We start from the raw sequence: 16012 nt of genomic DNA, 5'->3' as shown, positions 1-16012 counted from the left end.
AATAGTTGCCTGAAAGATGAACCGAAGTCATCGAAAATAATTAAAATTATTTTAAATAATAACAGATATATGATTATATTAAATAAATATATACTAAATTTGTTTATAAGACATCGAATTAATTGCTACATCTAACATATTTAAATTCTTATCATATATGATGATGTGTTCGATTAAATAGGGGATTCAATTTCTATTGCACAGTTATTCGTGGTGCAACTAACATAATATATTTATTTATAATACAAATTCATATGTCGGACGAAGGAACGTGTTATTTCTTTCCTTTTTTTTTTATTTTTAATTTTTTTTTTAATGATGAGGAACGAAAGTTTGAGAATTCGGAGGACAACCGGGAATCATACTATTTGCGTTATCTTCTGTAGAACTGCACAGCATTCCAACTAAGGTATAGTCTACAAAAGGTGGGAGATCTATATCAGGGACGTCACTATAACCGTTAAGTCCAGAATGATGTACGGGAGCTGTATTCATCGTCATTTGAGGTAATCGAGTATCGAGAACCTCGCACGTGTAATGACAACGATCGTTATTGGGATAGAAGAATGGTTCCGGACTATTTTGAGGTTGTACAGAGGGTTCGATCGTAGTAGTAGCTGAAAAGAGTCTTTCGGTCACTTCAGGATTCGTTTCGTGCGTTCCATAAGCATTTTGAGATCTTTCCTCAAGAACCATGTGATTCGACCTTGGATGAGATTGTCTAACGATGGGTTCATGATTTTTCGCGTTCGTGTCGTCAAATATTTGGTAACCGTCAAAGGAATAGGGATGTCTGTTTTCAGATATGGGACTGCGATCGGAACGATCAGGATCAGTTAACGCCATATCATTTTTAGGTCTTTGATAAGTCCCGTAATTCGCTCTGTCGATCATGGTATTTTGATGGCAGTCTTTGTTGAAACAATCAACGTCCCTTCTGGACGATAAAATGTTTTCTTTGTGTCCATCGAAACCAGGGAAATGAAGTCGATCATCCTGGTGTGGTTGAGTCCAATAAGGCTGATGATCCTGATCGTTCTTAATGCGATCGTTTGTAAAGGGTTTAGGAGTTTGCGTTCGATCGTATCCTGGAAAATTCAATGCATCTTCGAGAGAATGCCCTTGATTTTGATCTTTTTCTGATACGTATTGATGCATCGCTTTCCTTGAGACGAATCCTGTGTCCTTGTCTGTGTCAAAAGCAGGGAATTGAAGTCTTTCGTCCTGTTGCATGCTAAGATTACTGCTACTGGAATCTTCGCTCAAGAATTGGTTCCAATAAGTTTGTTCTTGATTGTGCTGTTTCACTTCATATTTGATAGTGCCACTTCCAAGGTCAAGTAAAGTAGGTGGAGACCTTGCTACGTCTTGGGAATTTACTGGAAAGTCTGGTCGCAATGGTTGATCTAATTGAAAGATTTCTTCAGGTTGAAAGAGGTCACTTGTAAATGATGGAAATTCTGGATAAGATGCTTCTTGAGGTATTTGATTTGGTAGACAATATCCTACGGTATTTTCTTGCATAGATACTGTTTCGGGTAACCAGTATGTCTCAGTCGATGGTGTTTGTTGATTGTATATAGTAGTTTGATGATGATGTGGTTGCTGGTACGATGAAACGTTTGTTTGTATGCCACACATGCATTCGAAAGGTGGACATGAACAGGAATATCCTAAAAAAAAAATAATATATAATATATTATTAATAAGTTCTATGAAACGCTTACAAATATTGAAATAAAATTAAATTCGCACTTTAATTATATTTGACCAATAACAGCGTTAGTAATTTAAAACGTGTAAATCGTCTAATCAATATGATCTGTTGCGACAGTTGCGCCGCTACGTGGACAATTTTGGTAGTTAAAATCATAGATCATTCAAATTCTTGTTCGTTTCGTTCGCGCTATACGCACAAAATTTTATACGAAAAAAGTTTGAAGTTTGTTGTAATTATATATGTATTTTAAGTAAAAAGTGTTACTATTTAATATTATTAGCGAGTATAGATCATAAGTGCGTATAAAATTAAATAATTATTAATTATTTTTGAATAAGTTTCATACCTTTATCTGAGATCAATGGTGGTGGTGCTGTAGTTCTTGGAGGTTGTTCAGTAGATTCGGTATTCGATCTTTTTGTTCCTCTCAGTGACATTAACTGCAAGATAGTAAAACAATCGAAGTTATTCTCTAATTCCAGTTATTCGCCATCAGATAAAGAGGTTGAAGAACAAGAAAGAAATCGTTGGACTAGTTAATTTCATCTACCCAAGTAAGATTTTACAATGTAATCAATTTTTCTTTATCTTGTAAAGTAAGCGAACTATTTATAAGTAAATATATAACAGATAGCATTTAGTATACATGATGAAAAATGGATAGAGATTTACATTTTATATTCTAATTTGAAGTAATCGGAAACGACAATTTACTTCTTTGCAATCAATCTAGATTTAGTTAATTAATTTTCTGTAGGTAACTACCTTAACGACCGGTAACAGAGTTCGACTTGATCTTACATCTCTATCTAAGTGTCGGTAATGTTGTTATCTGTTTAAAATCTTTTATATAGAAGGTTTTGTTGACATATATGTATGTCGGAAAATTATTTATTAATTGAAACAAACCTTGGAACCTAAAGCAGCTTCTCTCGCAAGTAAAACAGCCAATCCTCTGACTCTTTTACCAGCACCTACGCTTCTTCTAGCTTCGGAAGTAGATTTTGCTTCTGGTCGTGGATGATCGTGTTGTCCTTTAGCTTGGAAGAATATTGCGTGTTCGGTGTGTCGCCAAAAATGAGTAACAGGATAACCACAATGACCACGGCAGGACAAAATTTCTAAACGGCCGGTGCATTGTCTGTTTGGGCAGGGTTTACCTTGTTGCTTTTTTCTAGCCTGAAAAGATGATTCTAGATTTAATACTAGAACTATATATTTTTTATTTAAAGAGTAGGCACATATGAAATTATGGGTGATATTATTTCCGTTGGGATCTTTTTTCAAATATAAATTAGGTCTATTTGTTTTTTAGCTAATTGTAAGATAATAATAGTTTCGTAATATTTTTATTCAAATTATTTCGACAATTCTTTTATCTTACGATCAACAAATGTTTCGAGTAATTTCTTTAACATTACAACTACCAAATTCAGTTAACATAATTTGGTTAAATTAAAGCCAGTCTCCATTTTTGTATTTATAGTTTCCATATTTTTAATTCATATTTCTATTTGAAAGAATTAAGATGATAAAGAGTAAAAAGGATTAAAGCAGAAAAAAGTAGAAACAAATCTGACTTTTCTGATTAGAAAAATCTTTTATCCGAATTCTGCACCATCTGATACAATTATTATTGCATAAAATCTCATTTCAAATAGGGAAACTTTAATTGTTATAGAAAATAATATAATGAACATGTGAACTATCAAAACCAATTAAAATGATTGATTAAAATAAATCTAATTACCATTTTGTTCTTGTTTAAATTATTATACAATATTATACTAAATATTTTTTTAAATATTACAGAAGTTTAATTATTTTTAATTGGAATTATTTAAAGAGTTCAATTTCTGAAAACCTTAGAAATGCTTAAAAAAAATTGGTGGTGGCGAATTAGGCTCATATTTTTTAACAATTTGGTTTTAATTCGAAATTAACATCGAATAAAAATTTTTTTTCGTTTCTGAATATATATTATTAATAAACAACTAGTTATTCTAATTGATTTAGCAGAAATAATATATGAGTCGTCTTTTTGGAAAGTTTTATCAATCCATTTATTTTTATTTTGATATATTTAAAAGTTACGATAGAACGATAGAATTGATCAAAAAATATTATCAATTGTATTATGATACAAATATTTTTTATCGTCCAATAACAATAAATTAAACTATTAAAAAAGAAAAAATTTTGTCAGGGTGCAAATGGACTTATACCACTTTAGAAAAAAACAGGTCATACTTATATTAATTATAATAATTTTCTAATGTTAACTCGCGCTAGATTTTATTTATGATTTCAATACAAAAGAATAGAATACTATCACCGTTTATTCCAAATTTGTGAAATCTTGAAATTACGAAAAATCGGGAAGACTTATAGCGAAGACTGAAACAAGTTCGTAAAATACTTTACTGATTTATCAGTTCCCGCTTGGAAATATATCGTAGAGATCTCAAAAAGGTTCGTACCTTGTCGCAAATCGCCGGTCGGAGGTGTACCCTTCCGCCACCAGGCAATATGCATTCCTGAGAGCAGACCAAAACTCCGAGGCAAGACTTTTTAAGGATGCTGACGTTGTGATTGTTTGTATTTCTCATAGCCCAACCAGATGCATGCCTTCTTGCTTCTTCGCAATCCGGTCCATATACCCTTCGTACGTGGCCATCCGCCCATTCGCACCAAGGATCGTATTCCACGACCTAAAGCGGCATCCGCGTCATTGATTTATGCTCTTACGTGCCCTCGCAGAAAACTTTGTTCAAAGTTAATGTTCGAAAGTAGTAATAAAGAAGAAGAAGACCGAACTATAGGTCAATCGTAAGATATCTCAAATAAGTTTAGAAACAAAACTCGTTAATATTCAATATGATTAAAACATTTAATCGTTTTTACCTAATTGTAAGTTCTGGGAGAAGATCGTTGATAATTATGAGACTTTATTTTATTTCTATAATTTTTCGTTTCACATGGATCGCATATGTAACTGAATTTTCTATTTAGGGTAATTTGAAATATTTTCTTTTCGTATATGTATGAGCTTATATGATGTGTTAACCCATTCACTGAAAACTACGAGAAACCTTGCAGTAAGGGTTACGTCAAGAGTTTTGGATTTTATTTTATTTACTAACGTACCAACTGCGAGATATCTTGTATGTTATTTTTTAAATTATTATAAACACCATTCAAAGATTATATCTGCAAGAAATTAACGTTATATTTAACTAAATTTAAAAATAAATTCTTGGCACCCAAGGTAAGATGTTTTTAACTTTCTCGTCAGTGAAAGGGTTGAAGTATCACAATAATAAAAACGTCATTAACAGTAGAACTACTAAAAATGGTCAAAATGACTGGTTAAACTAACAAAGTAAAGTGATTCTTTATTATTACCATTTTCAAAATAAAAATTGTCAAAAAATGTGAATAGTGGTTTGATTTATTTGCATAACATATTTTTATCAATAACCAGTTATGTAGACCGATCTAACAGAATTTAATTGGATCACTTTATACATCAACAGACCAAGTGTTAGTTGGTTAATTTTTATTATCAATTATTTTGCGTTTAATCGGTAATTCTAATGTTAAGAATAAGAATTATATAATTACCCTTGGAACATTAGAATCATTGATATCCCATTCCTGATGGGGATGTTGTTGCTGCTGATTGCCGGCGACAGTCGCTGACATCGTCGGCGACCCAACGCGACTCCTGAAACATATCGTTGAATATTTTATTATTATCATAAATATATCCTAGATTTATTCTATTGATGATAATTCTCTCTCTCTCTCTCTCTCTCTCTCTTTCTCTATTTTTTTCTTTTTCACGAATTTTACAGACGACGTCGATTTATTCGTATTCAAGGTTTCCTTAGGTTCGCAGTAAAATCACATCACCCTTTGAAAATCTATTAGTAAATAAAAGGGTAGGCGTCAAGGTAAAATCGACAATGGCTACGAGCTACGCCTACCGGTCGAACATTATGCGAGTATATATGTACACGTATACACACGCGTTGTTATTCAAAATTTAATTGACTCTAAGGTGAACGACAGTAAACGTCAGGTTTACACGTAAATGGAAGCTTGCCCTTGCCATGTCGTACGGTTTGTGGCAAAGAATCACAATTTCTTCGTTTTTCTTTGGATCTATTACCAACGATATATAATCGTAGATCATTTTATAAAAAGCAATAACCCAGAGAGGCGCCTTTGGTATTTCGATAACAACAAGAAAAATCATTCTCATTGAAAGTACAAATGGACGATTACAACCCCGGTATTTTCATTCACAATAGCGATCCTAATTTTATAGTTCGTTTTCAACGCTTTAGAAATATTACATTATCGTATGTTATTTAATAGAATGATATTTCATTGATCATCATGCCTTAGTTTCGATTTTCAAATCAATTTCTCTTATTTTTTTCGGACAAGTATTCAAAATTTGACCTTGATTCTTTCTGAAATGAGCCTGTTTTTCGTATCACATATGAGTAGAAATCTAATGCACGTAGGTAGCGAAAGACGTGACGCATGGAAATAACAAGAACTAAATTGTGGTACGCAACTATTAAGATGCGTTGACACACCTGCAATCTCTATCTTCTCAGAGATCAGGACCATAACGATGGAACGTCGTTGATCAGCGTGACATTTGTAGAGAAATAATAATAATAATAAAAAGAAGAAGAAGAGGAGGATGAAAAGGAAGATGGAGAATACGATGAGTAAAGAAATGGAAAAGGAGAAAGAGAAGAAGGAGGGTGGTAAGGTGAAAAAAAATTGGCGAGACAAATCGTCGTGGTCGTGTGACCTTGAAGACCCTGAAATCGGAATCTCGTCGAATCGAAACTGAGAACCAATTTAGTGTTGCGCAATAGTCCGCGGCATTCGCCAGGAGAGCACGGCAGCCTCGAGATAAAATCCCGATTTATGGTACGTTCCTGGCAGTACCTTGTCCGCCATAGTTATGGGAGCCCGTGGGTGGCCTGACAACGGGCACGCTCGCAGCCTCTCTTTCCGGAATCCTTCTTTCCTTCGTTCGAACTCTTTGCTGATATGTCTTTGCCAAACGAGCAGCAAAATATGTCGATAATCCAAAACTGATTTGCTATCAAAAATATTAACTTCTTGCGAAATTTCTTTCTTATGCGGTGTCTGATTTTTTGCATTTACAAAGAAAAGGACATAATTCTTTTTCATTATTGCTTAATAGATTAATATTGCTTAATAGAATAATTGCTTAATAGATGCTTAATAGAAATTTTATTATTGCTTAATAGATCGAGAATTGTCGATGCATTATTAATTAAATAAATTTCTTTGCAAAGTTTTGGTAGTTTGAATTAATTTGAAAATACGACAGAAATAAAATTGATAATTACAATTGATATTAGCGTCACAAACGAGTGTATTGAAAAAACTTGTCCTTTGATTTATACGGGTTTCATGCAACTTCTTTTATTACGAGCAATATTTTTTATCCAAAATTCATCATTCTTCCGTGTAATTTATCATTACATGGTATTTTTTATATTTATAATTTTTTAAATGTGGTAAATATTTTTCTCATTCATACGAACTTTTTATACGAAGTTTCAATTTAGGTCAGAAAATTAAAATTATTTTATATTTATTTTATATTAAAAATTGGAAGAGAAACGTCGCTAGGATTCAAAGATATTAGATATTAAAAATTGTTTTTGAGAATAGCATTGAAATTAGCAATCGTAGTAATTGGTAATAATAAATGCACAATTTTATATCAACATTTTTATCAAATATAAAAATAGGACTCATATTCTTATTAAAATAATTTTACTGTCTTCATTTTTTACCTTCCTTCGTTCCTTTTCTTTTCGAATCCTTATCTATTTTTTTCTCTTTTTCTTATATTACCTTTTACCCTTCTTGTCCTTCTATAAATCTCTTTAATTTCTAAATTTATTTATGATGCATATCTGCTCTAAGTTTGATAAATAATCAGATACATAACAGATTGTGATGTTAAGTAATTGATCAAGTATAACTGATTGTTCGAATACATCACTGATAAATAATTGATAAAATGGCGCCGATATTTAAATTTCCCAATCTCAGATATAACTTCGTCCAGTATATATCTGTATCTCAAAGATATAGAATACTATGTCTCATTTCCCTAATTTTAATGAAGAGCAGTTTGAACATTTTATTTCCTTAAATGATATTGAATTTTGACAGCAAAAATTTATCAGTACATACCTTTTACACATTGTATTTAGTATTATTTATTCACAACAAATTTAATTCACGTCGTCCATATGGTGTCGTATTCCTCTGAATAAAAATAAACTTGGTGTTCTTTTAAAAGCATGTAACTCCCATTATAATTGGTCTAGAACTTAGCTACTACTGGCTAAAGGAAAAAAAATAAATACGAATGTGTAATAATGCTATATTGGTAAAAAATATGCATAGTGTTTATACCTCCAAGGTAAAGATATATGTATATATTGAAATTCCCATATGGTTAAAGTGTTATTCGTAGCGAGGTAACGTGTCAACGACACGAGAGCAATACCCATAGAAGAGATTGTAGTGAGACGCCCACGTGCTCAACCTGCTGGCTAAGATTACAGACAGGAAGAAAAGCCGACTATTTCTTAATTCAGGATCAAAATAAGATGTGGTGGACGATAAGCCAGGATCTTCATGTAAGATGCTAAATTTCCAAGTTAGATAAATATTATTATTTTCCAGATAAGAACATACTATTTTTATTTAATGTTTTAAAAAATATATTTAATAGATTGAGATTAAATTTTAATATATAATAAATTGACTGATATAAGTTCAATAATTTGTCTATCTAGTAATAATTTTTCGTATTTTTTTCTTTTTATATTAAAAGTAAGGTACACAAAAAATTATACAATTTTACAGAATATTATTAGATACATGATTTAAGAATCGCATTATTCTGACAATATTAAATGGATCTGACGATACTTGAATGTATTTAAATGCTAACGTATCATAGTATATTTTAAAAGAAAATTTGTAATATTTGTATAATCAAACTTTGTCTTCAATTTTATTAATTTTCAGTAAGAATGGTATTTAGAAATTGAATTTGTTTTTTTGCTATAAGTCTTAGTCATCGATATTAGACTATTTGATTAAAATATGATATATACTTGGATTTCTTTTCGTTTTCTTCATTTGGCCATTCCCCTTGGGATTTAAATATATTTGAAAAGAAGAAGAACCGTTTGGTACGGTTATTCCGAAGCTTTTCACGTTCTCTACACCTACGAAGCAAGCTTGTAAGTATCTAAGTATGAATTACGTGTTACGTTTACTTTCCGTGGGTTTTATCGAGTCGCACACTTATTCGGATGTTTACGATCTTTGGACACCTACTCGAGAGGTGGTTTTTCTTTTCTCGTAAAAACGATCAGACCACTTCGCGTGCACGTTTTCGACCCATAAAGTTTTGCTCAATCGTATTTTCAATGAGATATTTAAATATATTAAATATTATACCATACCATAATTCATTTTTAATCGTAATAATTTTTTTCAATTGTATATCAGCATATTTTAAACTTAAAACTGAAAGAACTATAAACTATTATTTTAGCTAATAAGTTTCTGCTATTTTTTCTAAGTAACTAAAACGGCAAGAACCTTATGAATTTATTGGCCTAAGAATATATAAATTTAACAATGTACACTTAATTATAGATTAAGTATAACAACTTAATATATATATATATATATATATATATATATCTAATTAAGTGTACCTTAAGTTATAAGGTACACTTTATATTTATTTACATTTATATATTTCAAATAATTTACATGTACAATAAGTGTCCCCTAAAATCGTACACCGTTACGCTTACTAGATTTTTGCTTGAAAATTATTAATACATATGGTTAGGATGAAGAAAATTTAGAAAAAGATACATTAATATACTTTAGTTACATATTTTAATGAGCTTAATATGAAAGGTTTATTTATAACAAGTGAATTAAACAAATACCAAAATAATATACAGGAAACACTAGTACCTTAAAATCCTACATGTTAGTATAACTGTATAAATGAAGGAAATATTTAGTTGTTTCGTGTCTAACGATTTGTCATCCTTTGTTTTTTATTATCAGAATACGTTTAATACCACTAAAGTAAGAATAATACAAAATACATTTGTTTAATAATTACATATGTGTTGATATCCTTGGAATACTAAACAATTTCAATCAGATATTTTATTAAATGAAAAATTTTCAACTGAAAATCATCACTAGCCAGGAACGTTTTAAATGTATTTTAATTTAAAAAATCCAAAATATTAATAAAGTATATTAAAACGTTAAATATACTTTAATTGATTGATAATAGATCGAAGGGAATGTTCCTATATTATAGTCTAGAAGCACAGAATATGAGCTCAGCATGACATCCACTGTTAGACTTAAACTTTTTCACTCATCACGGTCGGTTAAATTTCTTTTATTGATTGTTGTTTGTATGACTTTCAGAAGAATAAATTCTATATATTACGGATATTATTTTTGTTACGCATATGTACCATATAAGGAAAGTCATATAAACATGAATCTACATAAAAAATTTTAACTGAATTTCATAAAGGACAAACAACTAGTTTAACGTTGGATTTCGAAGAGAACGGGTGCGTCTTACTTTTACTCTATGTTTTTAAATTATAATATCCATTTTTTTCGATTAATTATCAATTATTTAAAGTATATCGAACATTCTAATATACTTCTAATAATATTTTGGATTGTTTAAATTAAAATACATTTGTTTTAGCACTTCTGGCCAGTAATGATTTTGAGTTGAAAATTTTCACCTAATAAAATATCAGATAGAAAGTATTTAATATTAGAATTATATTAATAGATACGTAATTTTTGAAACAAATGTATTTTGTATTATGTTTTCTATAATAGGTATTAAACTAATTTTGATACTAAAAATTTAAATAACAGTAAAAATAAAGAATGACCAAGCGTTAGATACGAAAAAACTGAGTATTCCTTCCATTTTTACAGTTATACCAATATGAACAATTTCAAGGTACATGCTTTTTCCGTATATTATTTTTGTATCAAATTAATTCCGAAGTAAAACTTTCAAATTAAATCCAACAAATATATAATTAAGATATACTAATGTATTTATTTCTAAATTCTTTTCACCGTAAACGCACTATATCAATAGTTTTCAAGTAAAAATCTTTATTTTTAAGGTAAACTCATTATATATACGTCAATATTATTAATTACTATGATAATATCACTAGCTTCTCTTATCGAGCAAATTTTTGTTCTAATTTCTTCGGTAACGAAGAAATCAAAAAGTATGATAATTTTATACTCATTTTTGTTTACTGTTCTATTATTTTAAAACAAGAGTAAGAGGAAAAAGAGAAAGAAAGAGTGAGAGATAGAGAGAGAGAGAATGAGAGAGAGGGTCAGGCACGCGGGCGTTTACTATATGTTACGTCGACACCTTTGAGAAGAACGACGCGAGTAAGAGAGAAAGCCGACTTGAGTAAGGAAAGAGGGAAGGAGAAAGAGAGAAGAGTCGGCTTAGGTGAATGATTGCCCGGATCGGCGATAAAGTCATCGCCTTTAGCACCGAGTAAGATGATACATCGGCGGACGATGCTGCGTCGAGATTGTCCCAAGTCGAAGACGTAGGCATACTCAAAGAGAGACTGAAAGAGAGAAAAAACATAAAAATAAAAATAAAAAAACAAAGAAAGTGACAGAGAGAGAATAAGAGAGAGAGACGAAGAATAAAAGTCAGAAAGTGAGAGGAAAAAAATAGATAGAGTTAGAGAGAGAGAGAAAGAGAGAGAGAGAGAGAGAGAAAGAGAGAGAAAAAATAAAAAACAGAAAGAGAGAAAGTAAAAGAGAGTAAATGATTACGAGAGTAAAAGAGAAAAGAGCGAGAAAGAGAGAAGAAGAGGAAATAAAAACTAGAAAAAGAAAAAGAGAAGAAATAAAAACCAAAAAAAAAGAAACTGAAAGATAGTAAAAGAGTACAACAAAGTAAAAGAGAGAGAGAGAGAGAGAGAAAGAGAGAGAGAGAGAGAGAAACAGAAAAATGAGGTAGATAGAGAGCGACAGCAAAAACAAGGTAGATAAAGAAAGATAAAGAAACCGACAGAAAGAGAGAGAAACAGTGAAAACACCCCGAGAGAATATTTTTAAAGTTATCCTAAACTCGAAGAGAGAAAGAGAGAGAACGAGAGAGAGAGAGAGAGAGAGAGAGAGAGAGAGAGAATGGAGGAAGAACTGTTGGTTCCTGTTGGTATGGGTGCATTCAGATATTAAGGGAGATACGAGACGCGGTGAAGCGATTAAATATCACGAAAGGTACCGATGAAAAGGAAAGAAATTTCTCTTTCTATCTCTATCTTTCTTTTGCTTTATCTCTTTCCCTTTCTTTACCCTTTTTTGTTAACCCTTTCTCTACCTTCTTCCTATCCATCTTTTTTTTTCTCTCTCACTATCTTTCTCTCTCTCTCTCTCTCTCTCTCTTTCTCTCTCTCTCTCTGTTTATCTTTCTTTCTCTCTTTGTGTTTTTTAATTCTTTTTCTCGTAACGTCTTTTTAGATTCTGTGTAGCAGAATTTTGTAGTCAGAATAACATACATTCAATTCATTCGGATCTTTCCCTAAGATTATCTCACGTGTGGTAAATTAATTCGCATCGAATTAATCACATGATTACAAATGAATTATAATTCTTGATTTTCATTTCAATTCTCTTCCCTCTTTCTCGTGCATTAGAGTTATGTAGATTTATAAATTAATTTATAATTGAGAATTAATTGGAATACAAATATTTTTGTCAATCATATTGATTAAGATAATAAATCCTATCATCCTGAATCGCGATAAAATAAGATAATCTTTAGATGAATAATTATTTGGTTTTACATCATAATTGTTATATAATATATTATATAATGATTCATTCGAATGATAGAAATTAGTACCCGGTACATTGTCCGATCCAATTCGGATGTCCTATTAAATCGTTATAAAAGGGCTCGAACGACGTGAACGAGGTGAATCGCTGGCTCAAAGAGTTCCTCTTTTCGAGAGGACACCAAAAGGGAGAAAGAGAAAGAAATACTCTCGAGATTCGAGATAAAAGAGGATCGTCTTACTCACGAACATTCATTTAATCTGTCTTCAGGGGTGTTGGGTCGTGATCAATGGTGGGACTTTAAGTATATTCGTAATCGGGATTTTACGAATTCAAAAGAAAAATCTTTCATCATTTAATTTTCTCAATTATTTTTAAAACAAAAATAATAACGTTGACGCAATTATTTAATCGTTAGAAGTATTACGTCAATTCGAATTGAAATAAATTTTATAAAGTTTCATTCATAAAAAACAATTTGGTTTAAATAATATTTCAGAACGTTTGTTAAATTAGATTCACTACTGATAACATAAAAGAATATTAAATAAAGCTTGATTTGTATCGGAGTATATTTCATTATTATAAAAGATATCGAACGTACGTGTACGCAATCTCAAAATTAATAAAGTTCAACGAAGGATATGTCTGTGCGCATGCACATAGGAAGGTTGCTATAGAAAACCGACCGACCAATCAGGTATCGTGATAACGCCCACACGCCAATGGGAAACCCGCAGTACGCCCACTGATTAGATACCATGGAAATTCTCTCTTCTCTCCCGAAAAGAGATCGATGCTGACAATGGTTGACATCTGTTTTTAAGTCATCGATTTCGACAATAAACTCAACTCGCATAGGTGTCATTATCGAATTATCGAATGTAAAAAATCAAATAAATTATCCAGAATATAGAGTGTTAATTTGTCAGAAAAATTTGAACGTACAGTAATTTATACAGAAATGACATTTTTAGGGAATATCGTGTTACTCGAAAAGTTCGTACCTGATTTATAGGTAAATCGAAATATAAAAGCTTTTAAACATTCTTTAAAAATTGTCACAAATTTACAGAGAAATCTAATTATTTGAATACACTTTATCATACTTACAACACCACCATAGTCGAGGTTGTTTCGTAAATGATGTCGCAATGATCTGACAGAAAAATCTAATCAGATTATTTACTCTTCTTCGTTGATATCGTTTGAAACTTGTTCATTCGATAGTCAAAAAAAACACTTCACAGACTGATAAACCAGAAGTATCATCGGAAAGATAAACCACGATTTTTTTATGATTCCTAATTTTTAAAACTACACCCGCGTATATTATAACAGATATATCACAGTATCTACACAATCCGAGAAATCATAAATCCTTTATTTAAAACAAAAAAATCCTACGTGTTTATACGTATTTTCTACTCTCCTCGTTGACTTTATTCAGCAAACATAAATTAAATATATTTATATATATCTATACATATATATTTTTATATATATCTGTATATGTATATGTATGTGTATATGTTTACACATACGTGTGTCGATGCGTACGACACGAAGTCACGTCGTGAACTGAATGTGCTTTTACATAGTTGAAGCAGGCTAGGCTGGAGACAGCAGCACGTTGTATATTCCAAGCTTCTCGAGAATCCACCTCAGTCGCCCTTCTCTGACGAGTATACTCGTAGCTCCGCCCATGGGTGGAGTTTCACTTAACCAATAAACGTCTGCTTACGTTTTCGAGTGTATCTAATCGTTGGTAGTAACCCCTCTCGACCTCTGCATCAATCGATCGTTTCGTACTCCTCCTACATCCCCATTTTCCTCACCTAAAAGAGGTCGCAACGTCGAGCTATCAAATTGTCTATAATATCAGTAAATTTCCTGTTTTGAGAATCTTCTTTCTTATAAAATCAAAACCTAATTTAGATCGATTAAAAGTCATTATTATTGATTGTATCCTTCAAATTTTTTGGATACTGTAATTGTTAATTTGAGAGAATATGTTTAAAAAATTTAACAATTATAATTAATATACGTTTGATAATTTTTTTGATAATGCGAATAAGCTGGATTAAATTGATTTAAGAAACAAATACGTTTTAAAAATTTAATGTTCAGTATGTTAGGTAGTAAGTAAATAAATATATGCATTTAACATACATAGGTATATTACATCACATATTTACGGGTTCGAAATAGGGTCGGGATGTCCCTCTCTCTCTCTCTCTCTTTCTCTTGTAAGTACCACCTACCTCCTACCTTTTCTTCATCCCTTCTGCCTCCCCCAACCCCAGGTACCCGCATTCAAGACAACGGCCCGTTACGCTTCGATCGAACCTGAACCCACGACGCAAACATATCCGTCGAGGTGAACACGTCCTCAAAATTGTCGGGTTCCTACGATTCCCGTTTAAAAAGAGAAATATATAGGAGGGTTCTAGGATAGAAACTAACTCATCATTTCACGTTTTTAGGGAATACAATTTTTATCTACGATAAGCGATAATCAACTTGTAAAGTTTACTTTTTTATTTTGTTTTTATTAGAATAGTATAACTCTTTTTTTAATTTTTAAAATAATTTTTGGATCAAAGAATATCATTTCTTTTTCTGTTTTGTATTGTATAAACGTGTATATAATTGATAGGAGAAATATTAGAAATGATAATGAATTTTGATATATACGGAATTATTGAAAACTTTCAGTATTTGCATTTTTGCTAATGTAACAACGATGTCAACGTAATAACGTCTTAACGATATGTTCCCTTAGTTGGTGTACACGTGCTTTTTGATATGATGGCACGTGTGCTCTCGATAACCCTAGCGTTACTTCCTACCACGTGCCCACAGGTGTGTCAAGACGATTATCAAATAGAATAAAATAGTGGAATTTTCTTTAGGAAAGAAACTATTTACTCTATTTTAAACTCGTTAACGAATTTACAGAACTCTCATGCATATCTTAAGAATTAAAATTAATTCAAACGTTTTCCTATGTATTTTCTACTTTTTATTCGGATACAGTAGAAGCAAAATAACAATTTTCTTTAACACGCTATATTTAAAACTTTCAAATTTAGTTCTAATTTAATAAGCAGTTTTAGAATTTTTATCCTAATAAGTAAATTTATACCAATTTCAAAATCCTCATGCGTATTCTAAAAAATCATACTATCAATTAAAACATTTCCTATATTTATTTTAGCAAAATAAAAAAAAAAAATAAAGAACTTTCTCCAATCGACTAATTTAAAAACTTTCAAACAAGTATCTAACGTTACGTCAGAAAATTAA

General features: G+C 31.1%; 1 protein-coding gene across 1 annotated transcript; it reads right to left on the bottom strand.

Moving 5' to 3' along the window:
- Positions 1-204: 204 nt before the first annotated feature.
- LOC122524037 lies at positions 205-13885 on the bottom strand. The gene is made up of 6 exons (XM_043646077.1): positions 13817-13885; positions 5345-5447; positions 4201-4431; positions 2630-2899; positions 2067-2160; positions 205-1673 (listed from the first exon to the last, which is right to left on the bottom strand). The coding sequence occupies exons 1-6, from the start codon at positions 13825-13827 to the stop codon at positions 313-315; spliced, it is 2070 nt and encodes a 689-aa protein (XP_043502012.1). The 5' UTR covers positions 13828-13885; the 3' UTR covers positions 205-312.
- Between the last annotated feature and the right edge of the window lie 2127 nt (positions 13886-16012).

The sequence above is a fragment of the Polistes fuscatus genome, unplaced genomic scaffold, assembly GCF_010416935.1.
Source record: "Polistes fuscatus isolate 324 unplaced genomic scaffold, CU_Pfus_HIC Scaffold7, whole genome shotgun sequence".
NCBI classification, from domain to species: domain Eukaryota; kingdom Metazoa; phylum Arthropoda; class Insecta; order Hymenoptera; family Vespidae; genus Polistes; species Polistes fuscatus.
Note: the sequence above shows the minus strand (reverse complement) of the source record. Positions and strands in the feature narration are given on the sequence as shown.